This window comes from Jaculus jaculus, chromosome 14 (genome assembly GCF_020740685.1).
Source record: "Jaculus jaculus isolate mJacJac1 chromosome 14, mJacJac1.mat.Y.cur, whole genome shotgun sequence".
In the NCBI taxonomy this organism is placed as follows: Eukaryota; Metazoa; Chordata; class Mammalia; order Rodentia; family Dipodidae; genus Jaculus; species Jaculus jaculus.
The window spans coordinates 18,789,463-18,808,386 of NC_059115.1; the positions used below are offsets into that span (position 1 = coordinate 18,789,463).

At 41.9% G+C, this 18,924-nt stretch overlaps 1 protein-coding gene across 2 annotated transcripts in view; it reads right to left on the minus strand.

Annotated features, from left to right (window-relative positions):
• Positions 1-9,295: 9,295 nt before the first annotated feature.
• Positions 9,296-18,924, minus strand: part of LOC123454672 (swi5-dependent recombination DNA repair protein 1 homolog) — a 28,366-nt gene continuing 18,737 nt past the window's right edge. For both annotated transcript variants that reach the window (XM_045133408.1, XM_045133409.1), the window contains exon 3: positions 9,296-9,401. In XM_045133408.1, the coding sequence (XP_044989343.1) occupies positions 9,315-9,401 (87 nt within the window). In that variant the 3' untranslated portion in view covers positions 9,296-9,314. The remainder of the gene's footprint in view (positions 9,402-18,924) is intronic.

Genomic DNA, 18,924 nt, shown 5'->3' on the forward strand with positions numbered 1-18,924 from the left:
GGCGCACGCCTTTAATCCCAGCACCCTCGAGGCAGAGGTAGCAGAATCAGCATGAGTTTGAGGCCACCCTGAGACTATATAGTGAGTTCCAGGTCAGGGGCTAGAGTAAAACCCTACCTTGAAAATCCAAAAGAAATAATAATCATAATCATAATCATAATCATAATGGGGCTGGAGAGATGGTTTAGTTATTAAGGCGCTTGCCTGCAAAGCCAAAGGACCCAGGTTCAATTCCCCAGGACCCGCATAAGCCAATGCAGAAGGTTGCACATGCATATGATGTTCACTTGCAGCAGCTGGAAGCCCTGGAGCACCCATACTGTCTCTTTCACTTTCTCCCCCTCCCTCTTTCTCTCTCCCTCTCAAATAAATAAACTAAATTAAATTATTTAATAATAATAATAATAAAAGGTAAAAAATGAATACATGAATGGGTGAATAAATAAAAATTATGAACTTGTCACCTGGTGCATCTTTCATTTTGTAGTAACAAAATACATGACATAAGCAACTTAAGGAAGAAATGGTTTATTTTGGCTCACAGTTTGGGCCAACACAGTCCATCATGGTGGCGGTAGCTTGAGGCAGCTTGTCACATTCAATCCTTAGTCAGAAAGCAGTGAGTGATGAGTGCTGGCTCTCAATTCACCCTCTCCTTTTTATTTGGTTCAGGATCTCTGCCATAGGCTTGTACTGCTCACAGTTAAGACTGGTCCCCAGCTGGGTGGATGGCTCAGTGAGTAAAGGTGCTTGCTTTCAAAGCTTACCAGCCTGGGTTCAATTTCCAAGTCACCCATGAAAGTTGGATGCAAAGAGTGGCACAAGTTTTGGTGTTCATCTGAAGCAGCAAGAGGCTCTGGCACACACACACACACACACACAAATAAATAACTATTTTTAAAGATTTATTTTTATTTATTTATTTGAGACAGAAAATGAGGCAGAGGAAAAGAGAGAGAAAGAATGGGTGCGTCAGAGCTTCCAGCCCCTGAAAACAGACGCCAGACACATGTGCCATATTTATTTATTTATTAGGGACAGAGAGAGAGTGAGAATGGACACAACAGGGCCTCCAGCCACTGCAAATAAACTCCAGATGCATGTGCCATCGTGTGCACCTGGCTTACATGGGACCTGGAGAATCAAACCTGGTTCCTTAGTCTTCACAAGCAAATGCCTTAACCGCTAAGCCATTCCTCCAGCCCATAAATAAATATTTTTTAAAAGATGGGTCTTCCCGCTTCAGTTAACCTAATCTAGAAACTCCCTCATATACAGGTTCATTGTTTCCCTGGTGATTCTAAATCCTGTCAAGTTGATAACCAGAGATTAATCAGCACAAATATAGAGAGAAGCCTTCTCAGTCCACCTGATATAGGGGTGTGACCCCATCATTTCCTGGTCTTCTTTTTTAAAAAATATTTTATTTATTTATTTGAAAGAGAAAGAGGGAGAGAGAGAGAGAGAATGGGCATACCAGGGCCTCCAGCCACTGCAAACAAACTCCAGAAACTTCCCCTTGTGTATCTGGCTAACATGGGTCCTGGGGAATCAAACGTGGGTCCTTTGGTTTTACAGGCAAATGCTTTAACCACTAAGCCATCCCTCCAGCCCCTTTTCTTCTTTTTGAAAATAGTTTATTGGGCTGGAGAGATGGCTTAGCAGTTAAGCGCTTGCCTGTGAAGCCTAAGGACCCCGGTTCGAGGCTTGGTTCCCCAGGTCCCACGTTAACCAGATGCACAAGGGGGCGCACGCGTCTGGAGTTCGTTTGCAGAGGCTGGAAGCCCTGGCGCGCCCATTCTCTCTCTCTCCCTCTACCTGTCTTTCTCTCTATGTCTGTCGCTCTCAAATAAATAAATAATAATAAAAAAATTAAAAATAGTTTATTTACTTATGTGCAAAGAGACAGAAAGAAAAGAGAGAAAGGGAGAAAGGGTGAACCAGAGCTACTGCAAACAAACTCCAGATGTATAAGCTACTTTGTGCATCTGACTTTATGTGGACACTGGCGAATTGAACCCAGGTTGTTAGCCTTTGCTGGCAAGTGCCTTAACTGCTGATCCATACCTCCAGCCCTCTTTTCTTCATGTTTTATGTTTCATGGGTGTAAACCATTTGGGTATGAGCGTCATAACTTTCCAGACATCTCAGAATGTGACCTTGGTTAACTGAAAACAAGAGATAAGGAAAGGCCTTTATTTGGGAAACAAAGAATTGCAGTTTGTGGATACTGAATCAGAGCTCTCTGAATAGAGGCTGGAAGGTGAGCTTGGTTTAGGGTTTCTACAGGGGATTTCCACACCCCCAAAAGTTGCTTTTAGCTAGGTGTGGTGGTGCATACCTGTCTGCCATCCCACTATTCAGAAGGCTGAGGCACAAGAATGGTAGTGAGCTCAAGGCCAGTTTGGGCTACACAGTGAGTTCCAGGCCAGTCTGGGATGCTGATTGTTACCCTGTCACACACACACATACACACACACACACACACACACACACACACACACACAAATGTTGCACTAAATATAGCAATGTAGCAGTTAATTTTAAGTTGCTGGGAGAAACACCCAACCAGAAGCAGCTAATAAAAGGAAAAGGTTTATTTCAGGCCTACAGATTCCAAGGAAAGGTTCATCATTGTGGAGAAGGCTGGCTCACTTCATCATTCATCCACAGCATAGAGACAACTGCCAGCACCAGGAAAAAAAGAGAGAAAATCCAGTCATGGTGGCGCACGCCTTTAATCCCAGCATTCAGGAGGCCGAGGTAAGAGGACCGCCATAAGTTCAAGGCCACCCTGAGACTACATAGTGAATTCCAGATCAGCCTGGGCTAGAGTGTGGCCCTACCTCAAAAAACTAAAACAAAAGACTTCTGGTTAAGATGGCAGCATGCCAAAGCAGCCTAGGGGAGAAAAAAAACAAAAAACAAAGAAAACCCAGCAAAATATACATTTTTACTAAAAAGTAAGCTGTATGAGAAATTAAAACGGCAGCAGAGAAGAAGTAGGAGAGTCGCAGAGCATCCAGAGCCCACACAGGCAGGCTGGAGCAGCTCCGGCAGCAGCTCCCCGGCTCCAGCGGTGGAAGCAGTGGTGGAAGCTGCGGCTCCAGCTCCGGCAGCAACAGCAACAGCTCTGGCACCGGCAACACCAGCTCCAGCACCAGCAGCAGCAGCTCCAGCAGTGGCGGCTATAGCAGCGGCAGCGGCAGCTTCAGCAGCAGTAGCAGCAGTTCCAGCCACGGGGATGTCCATCTGCAGGGCCATAGGTGCCAGGCTCGGTTTGCCCACAGGAAAAGCCAGTGCCCAGCTCCAGAAAACAAAACAGCAGTCCAGCGACTCAGCCAGCCTACTTGACTGAGACCAAAATCGTCCAAAAAGGTAACTGGGATTGTACCAGGGAAGGGTCTCACTTGGTCACAAGCTGACTTGGAACCCTCAACAGACCAGAAATCTTAACCTCTTTGTTGATAGAGGATCTGGTTGTTATAACACCTACTCTTGCATAAATACTAGGTACTGTTGTTGATTGAATGTGTACATTGTTTAGTTAAATTTCAGAATCTACCTGTATTTTGTTCCACTCAGCCTACTTGAATACTCCCATAGTAGGCAAACTCAACCCCTATGGACACCTTTGTAGATACTCTGAGAGTGTAAGAGCCACACCTAACACCTTAATCTCCTACACTGAAGATGTATGACATCAGATCAATTGATACAGTTAAGAATACCCAGCTAACTAGAAAATCCAAGCATTAACTTAATCCAAGATGCAAAAATATATACATTATAACACAAGAAACACCAAAAATCAAGACAATATAATTCCACCAAAAATTATTAATGCATCAGAGATGGCCTCCAGTGAAAACGAGTTGGAGGAAATGCCTGAGAAAGATTTCAAAAGAATGATTGTAAATATGTTCAAAGAAGTCAGAGAACAAATCAAAGGAGTCAAAGAGGAAATCAAAGGAATCAAAGAAGATGCAGGACACCAATTTAATGAAATAAAGAAGGCAATACAAGACATAAATAAGGAAATAGAATAATAAAGAAAAACCAGTCAGAATTACTAGAAATGAAGAACACAGTTAATGAAATAAAAAACTCTGTAGAAAATCTCACCAGTAGAATGGATGAAGGAGAGGACAGAATATCTAAGCTAGAAGACCAGGTGGCAGATCTAATACAGTCCAACAAAGAGAAAGACAAACTAATAGAAAAGTATGAATGGGAATTTCAAGATGTTTGGGACACTAGGAAAAGATCAAACATAAGAATTCAGGGCATAGTAGAAGGAGAAGAATCTCACTCCAAAGGCATAGTAGGTGTCCTCAACAAAATCATAGAAGAAAACTTCCCCAAATTGGGAAAAAGGGGCCAAGGCAGATACAGGAATCCTTTAGAACACTAGCCAGACAAAACCTAGAAAGAAGCTCTCCTTTGCCATATTATAATCAAACTACCAAACACACAACCCAAAGAAAAAATATTGAAAGCAGTTAGAGAGAAAAATCAAGTTACCTACAAAGGCAAGCCCATCAGGATTACAGCAGATTACTCAACACAGACTTTAAAAGCCAGAAGGGCTTGGAGTGATGTATTCCAAATTCTGAAAGATAACAACTGTCAACCAAGTTTATTTTATCCTGCAAAGCTATCCATTCAAATAGATGGAGAAATAAGGACATTCCATGATAAAAGCAGGCTAAAGGTGTATTTGAAAACAAAACCAGATCTACAGAAGATACTTGAAAGAATCCTCCATGCTGAAGAGAAGGAAAAGCACACATATAAGGCAACTGGAAAAAACAAGCAATACTCAAATACTAATTAACACAAGAGAGCGAAGGTAGAATCGGAACCACAAAAAAAAAACAAAAAGGGCATACATAAACACACACCTTTCAACAATATCACTTAATATCAATGGCCTCAATGCCCCAACCAAAAGACATAGGTTAGCAGACTGGGTTAAAAAGCAGGATCCTACAATTTGTTGTCTCCAAGAAACTCACCTTTCTACAAAGTATGGACATTATCTTAGGGTGAAAGTTTGGAAAACGGTGTTTTGAGCAAATGGGCCTAGAAAACAAGCATGGGTTGCTATCCTAATATCTGACAAGGTAGACTTCAATCCAATGTTAGTCAAGAAAGATAAGGTCACTTTATATTTATTAAGGGCACATTCCAACAGGAGGACATTACAATCCTAAACATATATACACCTAACATGGGGGCACCCAAATTAATCAAACAAACACTATTAGAACTAAGGTCACAGATAACACCAAACATAGTGGTAGTGGGTGAATTCAACAACCCACTCTCATCAATTGACAGGTCATCCTGGGAAAAAATAAACAGAGAGGCATCTGGACTAAATGAGGTCATAGAAAGAATGGACCTAACAGATATATATAGGACATTTCATCCAAATGCTGCAGAATATACATTCTTTTCAGCAGCACATGGAACATTCTCTAAAATAGGCCATATGTTAGGACACAAAGAAAATCTTAACAAATACAGGAAAATTGAAATCATTCCTTGCATTCTATCTGACCACAATGGAATCAAACTACAAATCAATAGCAAGAAAGGCTATAGAGCATACACAAAATCATGGAAACTAAATAATACACTACTAAATGATGAATGGGACAATGAAGAAATCAAGAAGGAAATCAAAAATTTATAGAGTCAAACAATAATGAGAACACAACATACCAAAATCTCTGGGACACAATGAAGGCAGTTCTAAGAGGTAAATTTATAGCTTTAAGTGCCTATATTAAGAAATTAGAAAGGTTGCAAGTAAACGACCTAATGCTCCACCTTAAAGCCTTGGAAAAAGAAGAACAAGGCAAACCAAAAATCAGTAGACCAGAAGAAATAATAAAGATTAGGGCAGAAATTAATGAAATAGAAACAAAAAAAAATCCAAAGAATTAATGAAACAAAGAGTTGGTTCTTTGAAAGGATAAACAAGATTAATAAACCCTTAGCAAATCTGACCAAAAGAAATAGAGAAGAGACACAAATTAATAAAATTAGAGATGAAAAAGGTACCATCACAACAGATGACAGAGAAATTCAAAAATCATAGGGACATACTATAAAAGCATATACTCCACAAAGTATGAAAATCTGAAAGAAATGGATGAGTTCCCTGATTTATATGACCTACCTAAATTAAATCAAGGTGACATTAATCACCTAAATAGACCTATAACAAGCATAGAGATCCGAACAGTTATCAAAAATCTCCCAACTAAAAACAGCTCAGGCCCAGATGGATTCACTGCTGAATTTAATCAGACCTTCAAGGAAGAGTTAACACCATTGCTTCTTAAGCTTTTCCATGAAATATAAAAAGAAGGAATTCTACCAAACTCTTTCTATGAAGCCAGCATCACCCTGATACCAAAACCAGACAAAAATAGAATAAAAAAAGAAAATTACAGACCAATCTCCCTCATGAACATAGATACAAAAATACTCAACAAAATATTGGCAAACAGAATACAAGAATATATCAGAAAGATCACTCACCCTGACCAAGTAGGCTTTATCCCAGAGATGCAGGGATGGTTCAATATATGCAAAGCTATAAATGTAATACATCATATAAATGGATTGAAGAACAAAAATCACATAGTCATCTCATTAGACGCAGAGAAAGCATTTGACAAAATCCAACATCCCTTCATGATAAAAGTCCTACAAAGACTGGGAATAGAAGGAACATATCTCAATATAATAAAGGCTATTTATGACAAGTCTACAGCCAACATACTACTAAATGGGGAAACCTGGAAGCTTTTCAACTAAAATCAGGAACAAGACAAGAGTGTCCACTGTCCCCACTTTTATTTAATATAGTTCTGGAAGTCTTAGCCATAGCAAAAAAGCAAGAGACACACATAAAAGGGATACAAATTGGAAAGGAAGATATCAAGTTACCATTATTCGCAGGTGACATGATTCTATACATAAAGGACCCTAAAGACTCTACTAGCAAACTGTTAGAGCTGATAAAAACCTACAGCTATGTAGCAGGATACAAAATAAATACACAGAAATCAGTAGCCTTCATATATGCTAACAACAAGCACACAGAGGATGAACTCAGAGAATCACTCCATTCACAATTGCATCAAACAAAAAAAAAGTACCTTGGAATAAACCTAACCAAGGAAATAGGAATTTTAAAACACTCAAGCAATAAATTGCAGAACACACTAGGAAGTGGAAAAACATCCCTTGTTCCTGGATTGGAAGAATCAATGTTGTGAAAATGGCAATCTTACCAAAAGCAATCTACACATTTAATGAAATCATCAAAATTCCAAAGGCATTCTTCATGGAAATAGAAAAAAAAATTCATTTGCAATCACAAAAAACCTCGAATATCTAAAATAATCCTGAGCAATAAAAATAAGGCTGGTGGTATCACCATACCTGATTTTAACCTATACTACAGAGCCATAGTAAAAAAAACAGTGTGGTACTGGCACAAAAGCAGACATGCTGATCAATGGAACAGAATAGAGGACCCAGATGTAAGTCCAGGTAGCTATAGTCACCTGATATTCGATAAAAATGCCAAAATTACTCATTGGAGAAAAGACAGCCTCTTCAGCAAATGGTGTTGGGGAAACGGATGTGTATATGTAGAAGGATGAAAATAGATTCTTCTATCTCTCCGTGCACAAGAATTAAGTCCAAATAGATTAAAGCTGTTAACATCAAACGAAAACTCTAAAACTGCTAGAGGAAAAAGTAGGGGAAACCCTTCAACATATTGGTCTTGGCAAAGACTTTCTGAATACAACCCCAATTGCTTAGGCAATAAAACCACAGCTTAACCACTGGGACCTCATGAAATTACAAAGATTTTGCACTGCAAAGGACACTGTGAATACAGCCAAGAGGCAACCTACATAATGGGAAAAAATCTTTGCCAGGCATATATCTGATAGAGGATTAATATCTAGAATATACAAAGGACTTAAAAAGTTAACTAATAAGGAATCAAACAAGCCAATCAAAAAATGGGCTATGGAGCTAAATAGAGAGTTCTCAAAGGAAGAAATACGAATGGCATATAAGCATCTAAAAAAATGTTCTACATCACTAGTCATCAGGGAAATGCAGATTAAAACTACATTGAGATTCCATCTCATTCCTGTCAGATTGGCCACCATCATGAAAACAAATGATCATAAATGTTGGTGGGGATGTGGAAAAAGAGGAACCTTTCTACACTGTTGGTGGGAATGCAATCTGGTCCAGCCATTGTGGAAATCAGTGTGGAGGTTCCTAAAACAGCTAAAGATTGATCTACCATATGACCCAGCTGTAGCACTCCTAGGCATATATCCTAAGGCCTCATCTCATTTCCTTAGAAGTACGTGCTCAACCATGTTTATTGCTGCTCATTTTATAATAGCTGGGAAATGGAACTAGCCTAGATGTCCCTCAACTGATGAGTGGATAATGAAGATATGGCACATTTATACAATGGAGTTCTACTCAGCGGTAAAGAAAAATGAAGTTATGAAATTTGCAGAAAAGTGGATGGATCTGGAAAGGATTATACTAAGTGAGGTAACCCAGGCCCAGAAAGCCACATTTTCTCTCTCATATGTGGATCCTAGCTACAGATGATTGGGCTTCTGTGTGAGAAGGAAAAAACTCAGTAGCAGAGGCCAGTAAGTTAAAAAGGAGATATAAAGGGAAGAGAAAGGAAGGGAGGAGGATACTTAATAGGTTGGTATTGTATATATGTAAGCACAATGATTGAGATGGGGAGGGGATATGATGGAGAATGGAATTTCAAAGGGGAAAGTGGGGGGGGAGAGGGAGGGTATTACCATGGGATATTTTTTATATTCATGGAAAATGTTAATAAAAATTGAGGAAAAAAAAAAAAGGCCAGAGCTCAAGCCGCTCTCAACAAACCCAGTAGGGCTGGAATCAAGATCTGTCTGTAGTGACACGCCTCTTCCCAGCTAGGATCTGCCAGTAGGACACTTAAGTAGCAGGCTCAATCTTAATCAAAAATACCTCAGGGTCTGGGCATGGTGGCGCACACCTTTACTCCCAGCACTGGGGAGGCAGAGGTAGTAGGATTTGCTGTGAGTTTGAGGCCAGCCTGAGACTACAAAGTGAATTCCAGGTCAGCCTGGGCTAGAGCAAGACCTTACCTCAGAAAAATAAATGAATAAATAAATAAAAAACACTTGAGTGGAGGCAGCTGACAAAAGGGAAGGGTCTATTTTGACTTACAGTTTTAAGGGGTAACTTCATCATGGTGGGGAACGCATGGCAGAGCAGGCAGCAGAGGCATCGCATCTTGTCACCTCAGCTGTGAGGCAGCAGTCTGAGTGAGCTACCTGTGAATACCCAATGGACTGGGTCAATAAACCTCAACATCCGCCCTCAGTGACACAGCTCGTCCTGCAAAAAATCCACCTCCCAAAGACTCCACGCTTTCCCAAATTGCCACCAGATGGGGACCAAATATTCAAAACACATGCAGCTATGGCAGACATTTCATATTCAAACCACATCTTGTTTTGTTTTTATTTATGAGAGAGAGTGAGAGAGTGGATGCACCAGGGCCTCTAGCTACTGCAAACAAAGTCCAGATGTATGCACCATCTTGTGCATCTGGCTTTATGTGGGTACTGGGGAATCGAACCTGGGCTCTTTGGCTTTCCTAGCAAGCACCTTAACCTCTAAACCACTTCTCCATCCTGAAACCATATCTTGTTTAAGTTACCCAGTTTGTGGTATTTATTTATAGCATTCCTAGCAGATGAAGTTAAATCAAGACAGCTGGGAAAGGAGGGCACAGCCTGAGCAGAGGTTAGTAGACAGAAAAACTTGGGGCTTCTGGAAGGAAAGCGCAAGTCATGATGTGCAGTGTTGTAGGATGCCGCATCCTGGAGGTGGTCCACACCTGCTCATGCTCCACCCCTCTGTTCCCCACGTGCCTGGGTTTGGATTCTGCTGGGTGAACCAAAGCCACCCTTGATCTTTCAGCAGGAGGTACTTGAATATCGGGGTTGATCTCATAAAGGGTGGGAGAACTGAGCTAAACTGTACTCAGGGCAACTTTCTTGTTTTTTATTTAGTGTGTGTGTGTGTGTGTGTGTGTGTGTGTGTGTGTGTGTGTGTATGCACACGTGCATGCATGTGTGTATGTGCATGATTATAGAGGTCAGAGATCAATGTATGTTTCGTTTATCAGTTGTATTCCACTTTATACATGTTGTGTATTTTGGGGTGTTCTCAAGGTAGGGTCTTGCTCTAGCCTATGCCAACCTGGAATTCACTATTTAGTCTCAGATTGACCTCAAACTCACAGTGATCCTCCTACCTGTGCCTCCCAAGTGCTGGGATCAAAGGCATGTGCTGCGACGCTCAGCCTCCACTTTATGTTTTAACATGTTTATTGATTGATTTCTTGTTTGGGGGGAACATATATATACTCCCCTATGTATGTATATATGTATGTATGTATGTATGTATGTGTGTGTGTGTGTATATATATATATATGTATATATGTATATGTATATGAATATGAATATATATATGAACATACACGTGTGTGTGCACATACTTCAGAGGCCACAGGACAACATTGGTGTCCTCCTCTATTACTTGTCCATATTGTTTCCTTGAGTAACCCAGGGCTGCTGTTTTTCAGTCAGACTAACTGATTAGTAATCCTTCATAATTCTCCAGTCTCTGCTCCCCAGGGACTGGGGTACAGGCATGCACCCAGCTGTTTGCGTGGGTTCTGGGGAGTTGGACTCAGGTGTTCTCAGGCCTCATACTTATGCAGAAAGCACTCTTACCCACCAAGCCACCTCCTAGCCCTTCCACCTTTTTTATTTTTTGTGGCAAGATTTCTTTTTATTTTAGTTTATGTATTTATTTATTTATTTGGGGCTTTTTTTGTTTTGGTTTTTCGAGGTAGGGTCTCACTCTAGCTCAGGCTGACCTAGAATTCACTATGGAGTCTCAGGCTGGCCTTGAACTCACAGCGATCCTCCTACCTCTGCCTCCCAAGTGCTGGGGTTAAAGGCATGTGCCACCAAGCCCGGCTATTTTATTTTTCATGTATTTATGTACTTGCAAACAGATGGACAGAAAGTAGAGAGAAGAGAGAGAATGAGAATGGCTACACCAGGGCCTCTAGCCACTGCAAATAAACTGCAGATGCATCTGGCCTTATGGGAGTCCTGGGGAATTGAACCGGAGTCGTTAGGCTTTGCAGGTTAGTGCCTTAACCACCAAGCCAGGTCTCCAGCAATGCAGCAAGATTTCTTCACCATACCTGGAACCCACTGGGCTGGGCCAGTTAGGCAGCAAGCTCCAGAGTCCTCCTGTATCTGACTCCCCATTGCTGGGGTCATAGACATGTACCACTACGCTTAGCATTTGCTTGGGTGCTGGAGGTTGAACTCATCATCCTTGTGCTTGAGCACATCTCCCCAGCTCCATCTGGAGGACTTGATACAGAGAGGCTAAAGCGGATCATAGGACCTTATTCTCTGCCAGTTCGTCCAGGAGAGTTTCAGGAATGCTCCTGACAAGAAGCCCAGGCTTGTTGCTCCCAGTGTGGCCTGTGGAGGAGTAGTAACAGCTACTGATTTGTGCCTGAACAAGATCTTTCCAACATCCATGCTGAGTGCAGAAATGATGCTCTCTCCTCAGAGTGTGACTTTGGGAGGCCTTTGACATCAGCAAGTCCCATGACTGGTGATGTCAATTTTGATCACTTGCTTAAGGTGCTGGCTACCCAGTTTCTCCTCTGTATCCACTACTTTTCACACAGGACTCATTTGATGTTCTTAATTATTAACTACTTTCCTCCAACACATTTAATAATCATGTTAGAATGTGAGAGTCTCTGGTCTGCAAGATATTGCTTGATCACCACAGGCTTAATGACCAATGTATGTAATAACAGCCCTGAGTTAAGAAAAGCTGGGTTAATGCTGGCACTTGTAGGAGGTAATAGCTTAATGAACAAAAAAGTATGGGCTTCAGGTCATCAAATTAATAAAAGAAGTGGCCAAATGGAGCACGTCTAAACTTCCATTTTGACTGTACACTTGTTTCTTCCAGGTTCTCCGAGTTCATCTCCTTATACCACATGCTCTCTGTCTGTCATAGCACATGGTGAGGGACTCAGGTCTCGCTAAATTTCCAAGGCTGGCCTTGAACTTGTGATCTTCCTGCCTCAGCCTTTGAGTGCTGGGATTACTGTAGTGAGTCTACACACCTGACATTCTTAGTCCATTTTCTGTGTTCTATAACACAATTCCTAAGGTTGGGTAATTAATTACTAAAGACTATAAAGTTGGGCTGGGAAGATAGCTCAGTCAGTAAAGTGCTTTCCACACGAGCATGAGGACCTGAGTATGATCCCTAAAACCCAGACTTAAGAAAAAGCCAAGCCAGGGCTGGAGAGATGCCTGTAAAGCCTAAGGATCGAGGTTCAATTCCCTAGCACCTTGGTAAAGCCAGATACACAAAGTGGCAGGTGCATCTGGAATTCATTTGCAATGGCTAGAGGCACTGATACACCCATATTCATTCTCTCCCCACCTCTGTTTCTCCTTGCTTGCAAATAAATAAATATTTTTTTAATAAAAGAAAAAGTCAACCAACCTTCAATTTCCCCTGGTATTGTGACTCCCACCTTTAATCCTAGAACTCAGGATGCTGAGATAGGAAGCTAGGGTGAAACTGTGCCTCAAAAAGTGAGGTGGGGGGTTGGAGAGATGGCTTAGCGGTTAAGTGCTTGCCTGTGAAGCCTACTAAAGACCCCGGTTCGAGGCTTGATTCCCCAGGACCCACGTTAGCCAGATGCACAAGGGGGCGCACATATCTGGAGTTCGTTTGCAGTGGCTGGAAGCCCTGGCACACCCATTCTCCCCTTCTCTCTCTCTCTCTCTCTCTCTCTCTCTCTGCCTCTTTATCTCTCTGCCTGTTGCTCTCAAATAAATAAATAAAAATAAACCAAAAAAAAATTTTTTAAAGTGAGGTAGGGGCTGGAGAGATTGCTCAGTGGTTAAAGGTGATTGCTTATAAAGCCTGATGACCTGGGTTTGATTCCCCAGTACCCATGTAGAGCCAGATGCACAAAGTAGCACGTGTATCTGGAATTCGTTTGTAGTGGCAAGAGGCCTAACTCTCTATCTTTCTCTGCTCCCAAATAATAAAAATAAAAATAGGGCCAGGCGTGGTAGTGTTCTCCTTTAATCCCAGCACTTGGGAGGCAGAGATAAGAAGATCTCTGTGAGTTTGAGGCCACCCTGAGACTACATAGTGAATCCCAGGTCTGCTTGGGCTAGAGCAAGATCCTACCTTGAAAAACCCAAAGTAAAAATAAAAACAAACAAATGCTGAGGTGGTGTTATACGACACTGGGGAGCCACAGCCAGCTGTTTCAGGGACGCAGGAGCAGGCCCGGGGCTAGAAAGACTTCCGAGTAGAGAGGACAGGAGTGGAGAATCTGGAGGTCGGAAGGGCACTGGAGCAAAGGAGCAGGTAGGAGACACTAAGTGAGGCTGTATGGTTGGAAGGGGGCTCAGAGCAGAGACAGGCAGCAGCGCTCAGCTACCCCATTCACCATGAGGGAAATGCAGGAAGTAGAGCAGGCTTGACTGTATTTATCACAGGAGCCCAACATATTTCACAGAGATCTTCCTCGAGATGACAGGCCCCATGTGCATGGAGCTGAGTTAATCCCCCTGTGGTTTGGAGAAGAAAAGGGACATGTGGTTAACCTTCTCCTTTGCTCCTATTTCTCTGGGAATAAACTTGTGAAATAATGTGGATGGATAAATATCTGGCACTCAATAAACAGTCATTACATAGTAATGTATTTTTTTAATGTAATGAGTACTTACAATGTGCCAGACTGTTATTACTATTATAGTTGGATGCACATTTTTCCCCCTCATCTCTCCAGGTGTCTTCCTTGGGAAGAAAGGGTTGGGGGGGGTTGCATAATAATAGCTTAGTGTTATCTCTGGAAAAGTGATTATTGCAAGAGACAGGTCCATTTCCCCAGAAGACTCCTTGAACATTCCATGGGAATAAGACTGTAGGACATCCATAAAGCCACCATGGCAGCCACCAGCTTCATTAGGTTGTGGGTCACTCTAAAATGTGACTTAGGGCTGGAAAAATTGCTTAGCAGTCAAGGCACTTGCCTGCAAAGCCTAAGGACCCAGGTTTGATTTCCCAGTACCTCCTTAAGCCAGGTGCACAAGATGGCCTGTATGTCTGGAGTTCATTTGCAGTGGCTGAAGGCCCTGGCATGCCCATTCTCTCCCTCTCTCCCTTTCTCTCAAATAAATAAATGAATAAAAATATAAAGTGTGGCTGATAAGACTGAAGAAATGAATCTTTCAATTTATTGAATTTTTTCCTTAAACTTTATTTTATCTATTAGAGAGAGAGAAAGAAAGAGGGATAGGGAGAGAGAGAGAGAATAGGCATGCCAAGGCCTCCAGCCATTGCAAACAAACTCCAGACACATGTGCCACCTTGTGCATTTGGCTTATATGGGTACTGGAGAATCAAACCTGGGTTCTTAGGCTTCACAGGCAAGTGTCTCAACCATTAAGCCATCTCTCCAGCCCTAATTTTTTTCTTTTTAAAAATATTTCAGGGCTAGAGAGATGGCCTTAGTGGATGAGGCACTTTCCTACAGAGCCTAACAACCTGAGTTTGATTCCCCAGCACCCACATAGAGCCAGATTCACAGAGTGGTGCATGTGTCTAGAGTTTCTTTGCAGTGGCTAAAGGCCCTGGAGCACCCATTCTGTCTGTCTGTCTCACTTCTCTCTGTCTCTCTCTACTTGCAAATAAATAAATAAACAAAATGTTTTATTTTTTATTAATTTATTAGGGAGAAAAAGAGGGAAAGAGAATGGGCTCACCAGGGTTTCTAGCCATTACAAACAAACTCCAGACACATGCACCACCATGTACATCTGGCTTATATGGGTGCTGAGGAATTGAACCTGGGTCCTCAGGCTTCACAGGCAAGTGCCTTAACCACTAAGCCACCATTCCAGGTCAATTTACTTAATTTTAATTAATTTAAATATAATGGTCTTGTGTGAATAGTGGTTGCTCTACTGGATTCTAAAACTAATCCAGGAAGTGTAAAATTTTATCCTGATAACAGGATTCAAAGATAAAACCCTCAATGACTACTAAACTATCAGGGAAGGGAGCTGGGATTAATGGAGGGATGGAAGGATAAAAAGAAGGGCAGATTGGGAACATTTTGCACATATTAAGCAAGTGTAAAAATATCTAACAAAGGAAGTGAAAGACCTCTACAATGAAAAGGACAAAACACCAAAAGAAAAAAATTAAAGAAGACATGAGAAAATGGAAAGATATTTCATGTTCATAGGTAAGAAGAATTAAGTATAAAATGGCTACATTATTAAAAGTAATCTACAGATTCAATATAATTCTCATCAAAATTTCAATGATGTTCTTCACAAACCTAGAGAAAATAATCCTACAATCTGTTGGAAATAAGGTTCTGAATAGCCAAAGAAATAAGCAGCAAAAAAGTACAATGCTGGAGGTATCACCATACCTGATTTCCAGTTATATTACAGAGTCATAGTAACAAAAGCACATGAGCCAGGTGTGGTGGTGCATGCCTTTAATCCCAGCACTGGGGAGGCTAAGGTAGGAAAATCACCATGAGTTCAAGGCTAGTGGGTGGGTTACAGAGTAAATTCCAGGTCAACCTGGTCCAGAGTGAGACCCTGCCTCAAAAAAATAAATAAAATAAATAAATAAATAAAACTAAAAACAGAGCTGGAGAGGTGACTTAGCAGTAAGGTGCATGCCTGTGGAGCCCAAGGACCCAGGTTTAATTCTCCAGGTCCCATGTAAGCCAGATGCACATGGTGGCACACATTTCTAGAGTTCATTTGCAGTGCCTAGAGGCCCTGGCATGTCCATTCCTCCTCCCTCTCGCTCCCTCTCTCCTTGCAATTAAATTTAAAAAAAATACATTGAGGTAACATCTCACACCATTCATAAAGGTGATCATCAAGAAACCAATAAGGCCAAGTCCACGCATGGTGGCACACACCTTTGATCCCAAAACTTGAGAGGCAGAGGTAGGAGGATCATGGCGAGTTTGAGGCCACCCTGAAGCTACATAGTGAATTCCAAATCAGCCTGAGCTACAGTGAGGTCCTACCTTGAAAAGAAAAAACAACAAAACAAAAAAAGAAACCAATAAGTGGGACTGGATAGATTTCTTAGTGGTTAAGGCACTTGCCTGTGAAGCCTAAGGACCCAGGTTCAATTCCCCAGGAACCACATAAGCCAGATGCACAAGGTGGCACATGTGATTGGAATCCATTTGCAGCCACGAGAGGCTCTGGTGTGCCCATTTTCTTTCTTTTCTCTCTTTCTCTCTCTCATAAATAAATAAAATATTAAAAAGAAACCAATAAATAAATAAATACTGGTAAGGGTGTGGAGTAAAAGGAACCCTTGTTTACTGCTGATGAGATTATAAATTAGTTCAGGCACTATGGATATTAGTATGGAAGTTCCTCAAAAAAAAAATTGAAAAGGCTGGAGGGATGGCTTAGCAGTTAAGGCACTTGCCTGCAAAGCCAGAGGACCCAGGTTCGATTTCCCCAGTATCCATGTAAGCCAGATGCACAAGGTGGCACACATCTGGAGTTCGTTTGCAGCGGCTGGAGGCCCTGGCACACCCTTTCTCTCTCTCTCCCTCTTCCTCTCCCTCTCCCTCTCCCTCTCCCTCCCTCTCTCTCTCCCTATCTCTCTCTCCCTCTTAAATAAATAAATACATAAAATAAAATACTAAAAAATTGAAAATATACCTACCCTATAACCCAGGCACACCACTCCTGGGTAGCTACCCAGAGGACTCCAAGCCAGAGTTCCACAGAGATATTTGCACATCCATGTTCATTGCTATACTCACTATTCATAGTAGCCAGAAAGTGGAACCAGCCCAAGTGAATGAATAAAGAAAGTGTATTATGTAATACACTGTGGAGTTTTATGCAGACATAAGAGAATTATGACATTTGCAGGAGAATGAGACAACTGAAAATCATCATATTAAGTGAGATAATCCAGACTCAGAAAGACAAATACATGTATTCTCTCATTCATGGAATCTAAATTTTGAAAAAAAGGCATAAAAGAGGGACTACTTGTGGGGGGGAGGGTAAGGAAAGCAACCACTGCAAAGACTAAGGGGGACAAGAGGAAGAGGTGGGGTGAATATGATCAAAGTAATTTTATACCTGTGGGGAAATGTCATAAGGAAACCTACTGAAGCTCTGTGGCCGTAGCTCAGTCAGCGGCATGCGCACCTAACATGCATAAAGTTCCAGGTTCCATCCTGGCACTGCAGAGAGCAAGCATGGTGGTGCATGTCTGTAATCCCAGCATTCAGGAGGTAGAGGCAGGAGAATCAGGAGTTCGCGGTCATCTTCAGCTATCCAGCAAGCTCATACGCTCGCTTGCTCTCTTTCTCTCTCTCTCAAATTAAAAAAAAAAATTAATTACATTAAGAGAGAGATCTGAAGGCTCAGGTTCAGGTTCCTAGGAGCCCCTGGAATGTGAAGATATTCCCAGGAGTGCCAGGGGAGGAGAGGGAAGCTGTTATGATGGGCAGCAGCCATCCGGTCCTTGATTATACACCTGATTTATCTTTATCTGACCCCACCTACTCCCAGACCCCAGCTATACAGTGTTTTCCTGTCATGTTTTGAGTCCCTGATTGTTTAAGTATATAAGTCTTAATGTTTTATTTTATATATTTATTTATTTGTAAGCAGAGAGAGAGAGAGAGAGAGCAAGCCAGTGCCTCTAGCCACTGCAAACAAACTTCAGATGTATGATCCGCTTTGTATATCTGGCCTTTAGGTGAGTACTGGGGAATCAAATCTGGGTCCTTAGGCTAAATGATCGCTCCAGCCCCAGAGTCCCTGATTTTAATTACTAGCACAGGGCTGGAGGGATGGCTTAGTGGTTGAGACGCTTGCCTGCAAAGCCAAAGGACCCAGATTCAATTTCCCAGGATCCACGTAAGCCAGATGCACAAGGTGGTGCTTGTGTCTGGAGTTCATTTGCAGCAGCTGGAACCCCTTGCACACCCATTCTCTCTCTCTCTCTCTCTCTCTCTCTGTCTTTCATACAAATAAATAAAAATTTTAAAATATGTAATTTAATTCTGACACATAAAATGAATAAATGGATGGCTAAACAAATGAATTAGAGTTCACACGTTACTTGGAAAGTTCTTGAAAACACAATGCCATATGGGGAAAGCAGAAAACAGAACAGGGTCTGTGGCACAAGTTTAAGTCCACTTAGATGCTAAATCAATGAAAAGCCATCACTATCTAGTCTACAGTGCTGGTATAAACCCGTGCAGGTGTGAAAGCTGAAGGTGTTGAAGGCTTATCTGTAGGGTGAGGAGGAAGACACCAAGTGGGGGTGGAGAATTCAAGGGACAAATAAAAAGTAAGCAAACCAGTGACAAGAGATGTGCACACAGTGCAATTCTATGTGCCCAGCTCTACCCCCTGGAGCCCTTATCTCAAAGGATGTCCTCCAAACCCTGACCCACCCCCTCTGTAGAGCTGTTACTAACTCCCCAACTTCACCATGGGAGTGCAGGCTCACTAGATAGAGACCTTATGCTTGAGTGTCCTTCCAGACAGAATATGGGCATCCTGGGCACAGGGGACCCAGTCTGTGGAAGGGTACAGTGATAAAAGCCTCCGTGATACAGAGCCGTCCAAACATGAAGTGATTCATCCCTGTCCTGTGCTAGGCACAGTGTCTGCCATTATCAATTTTTT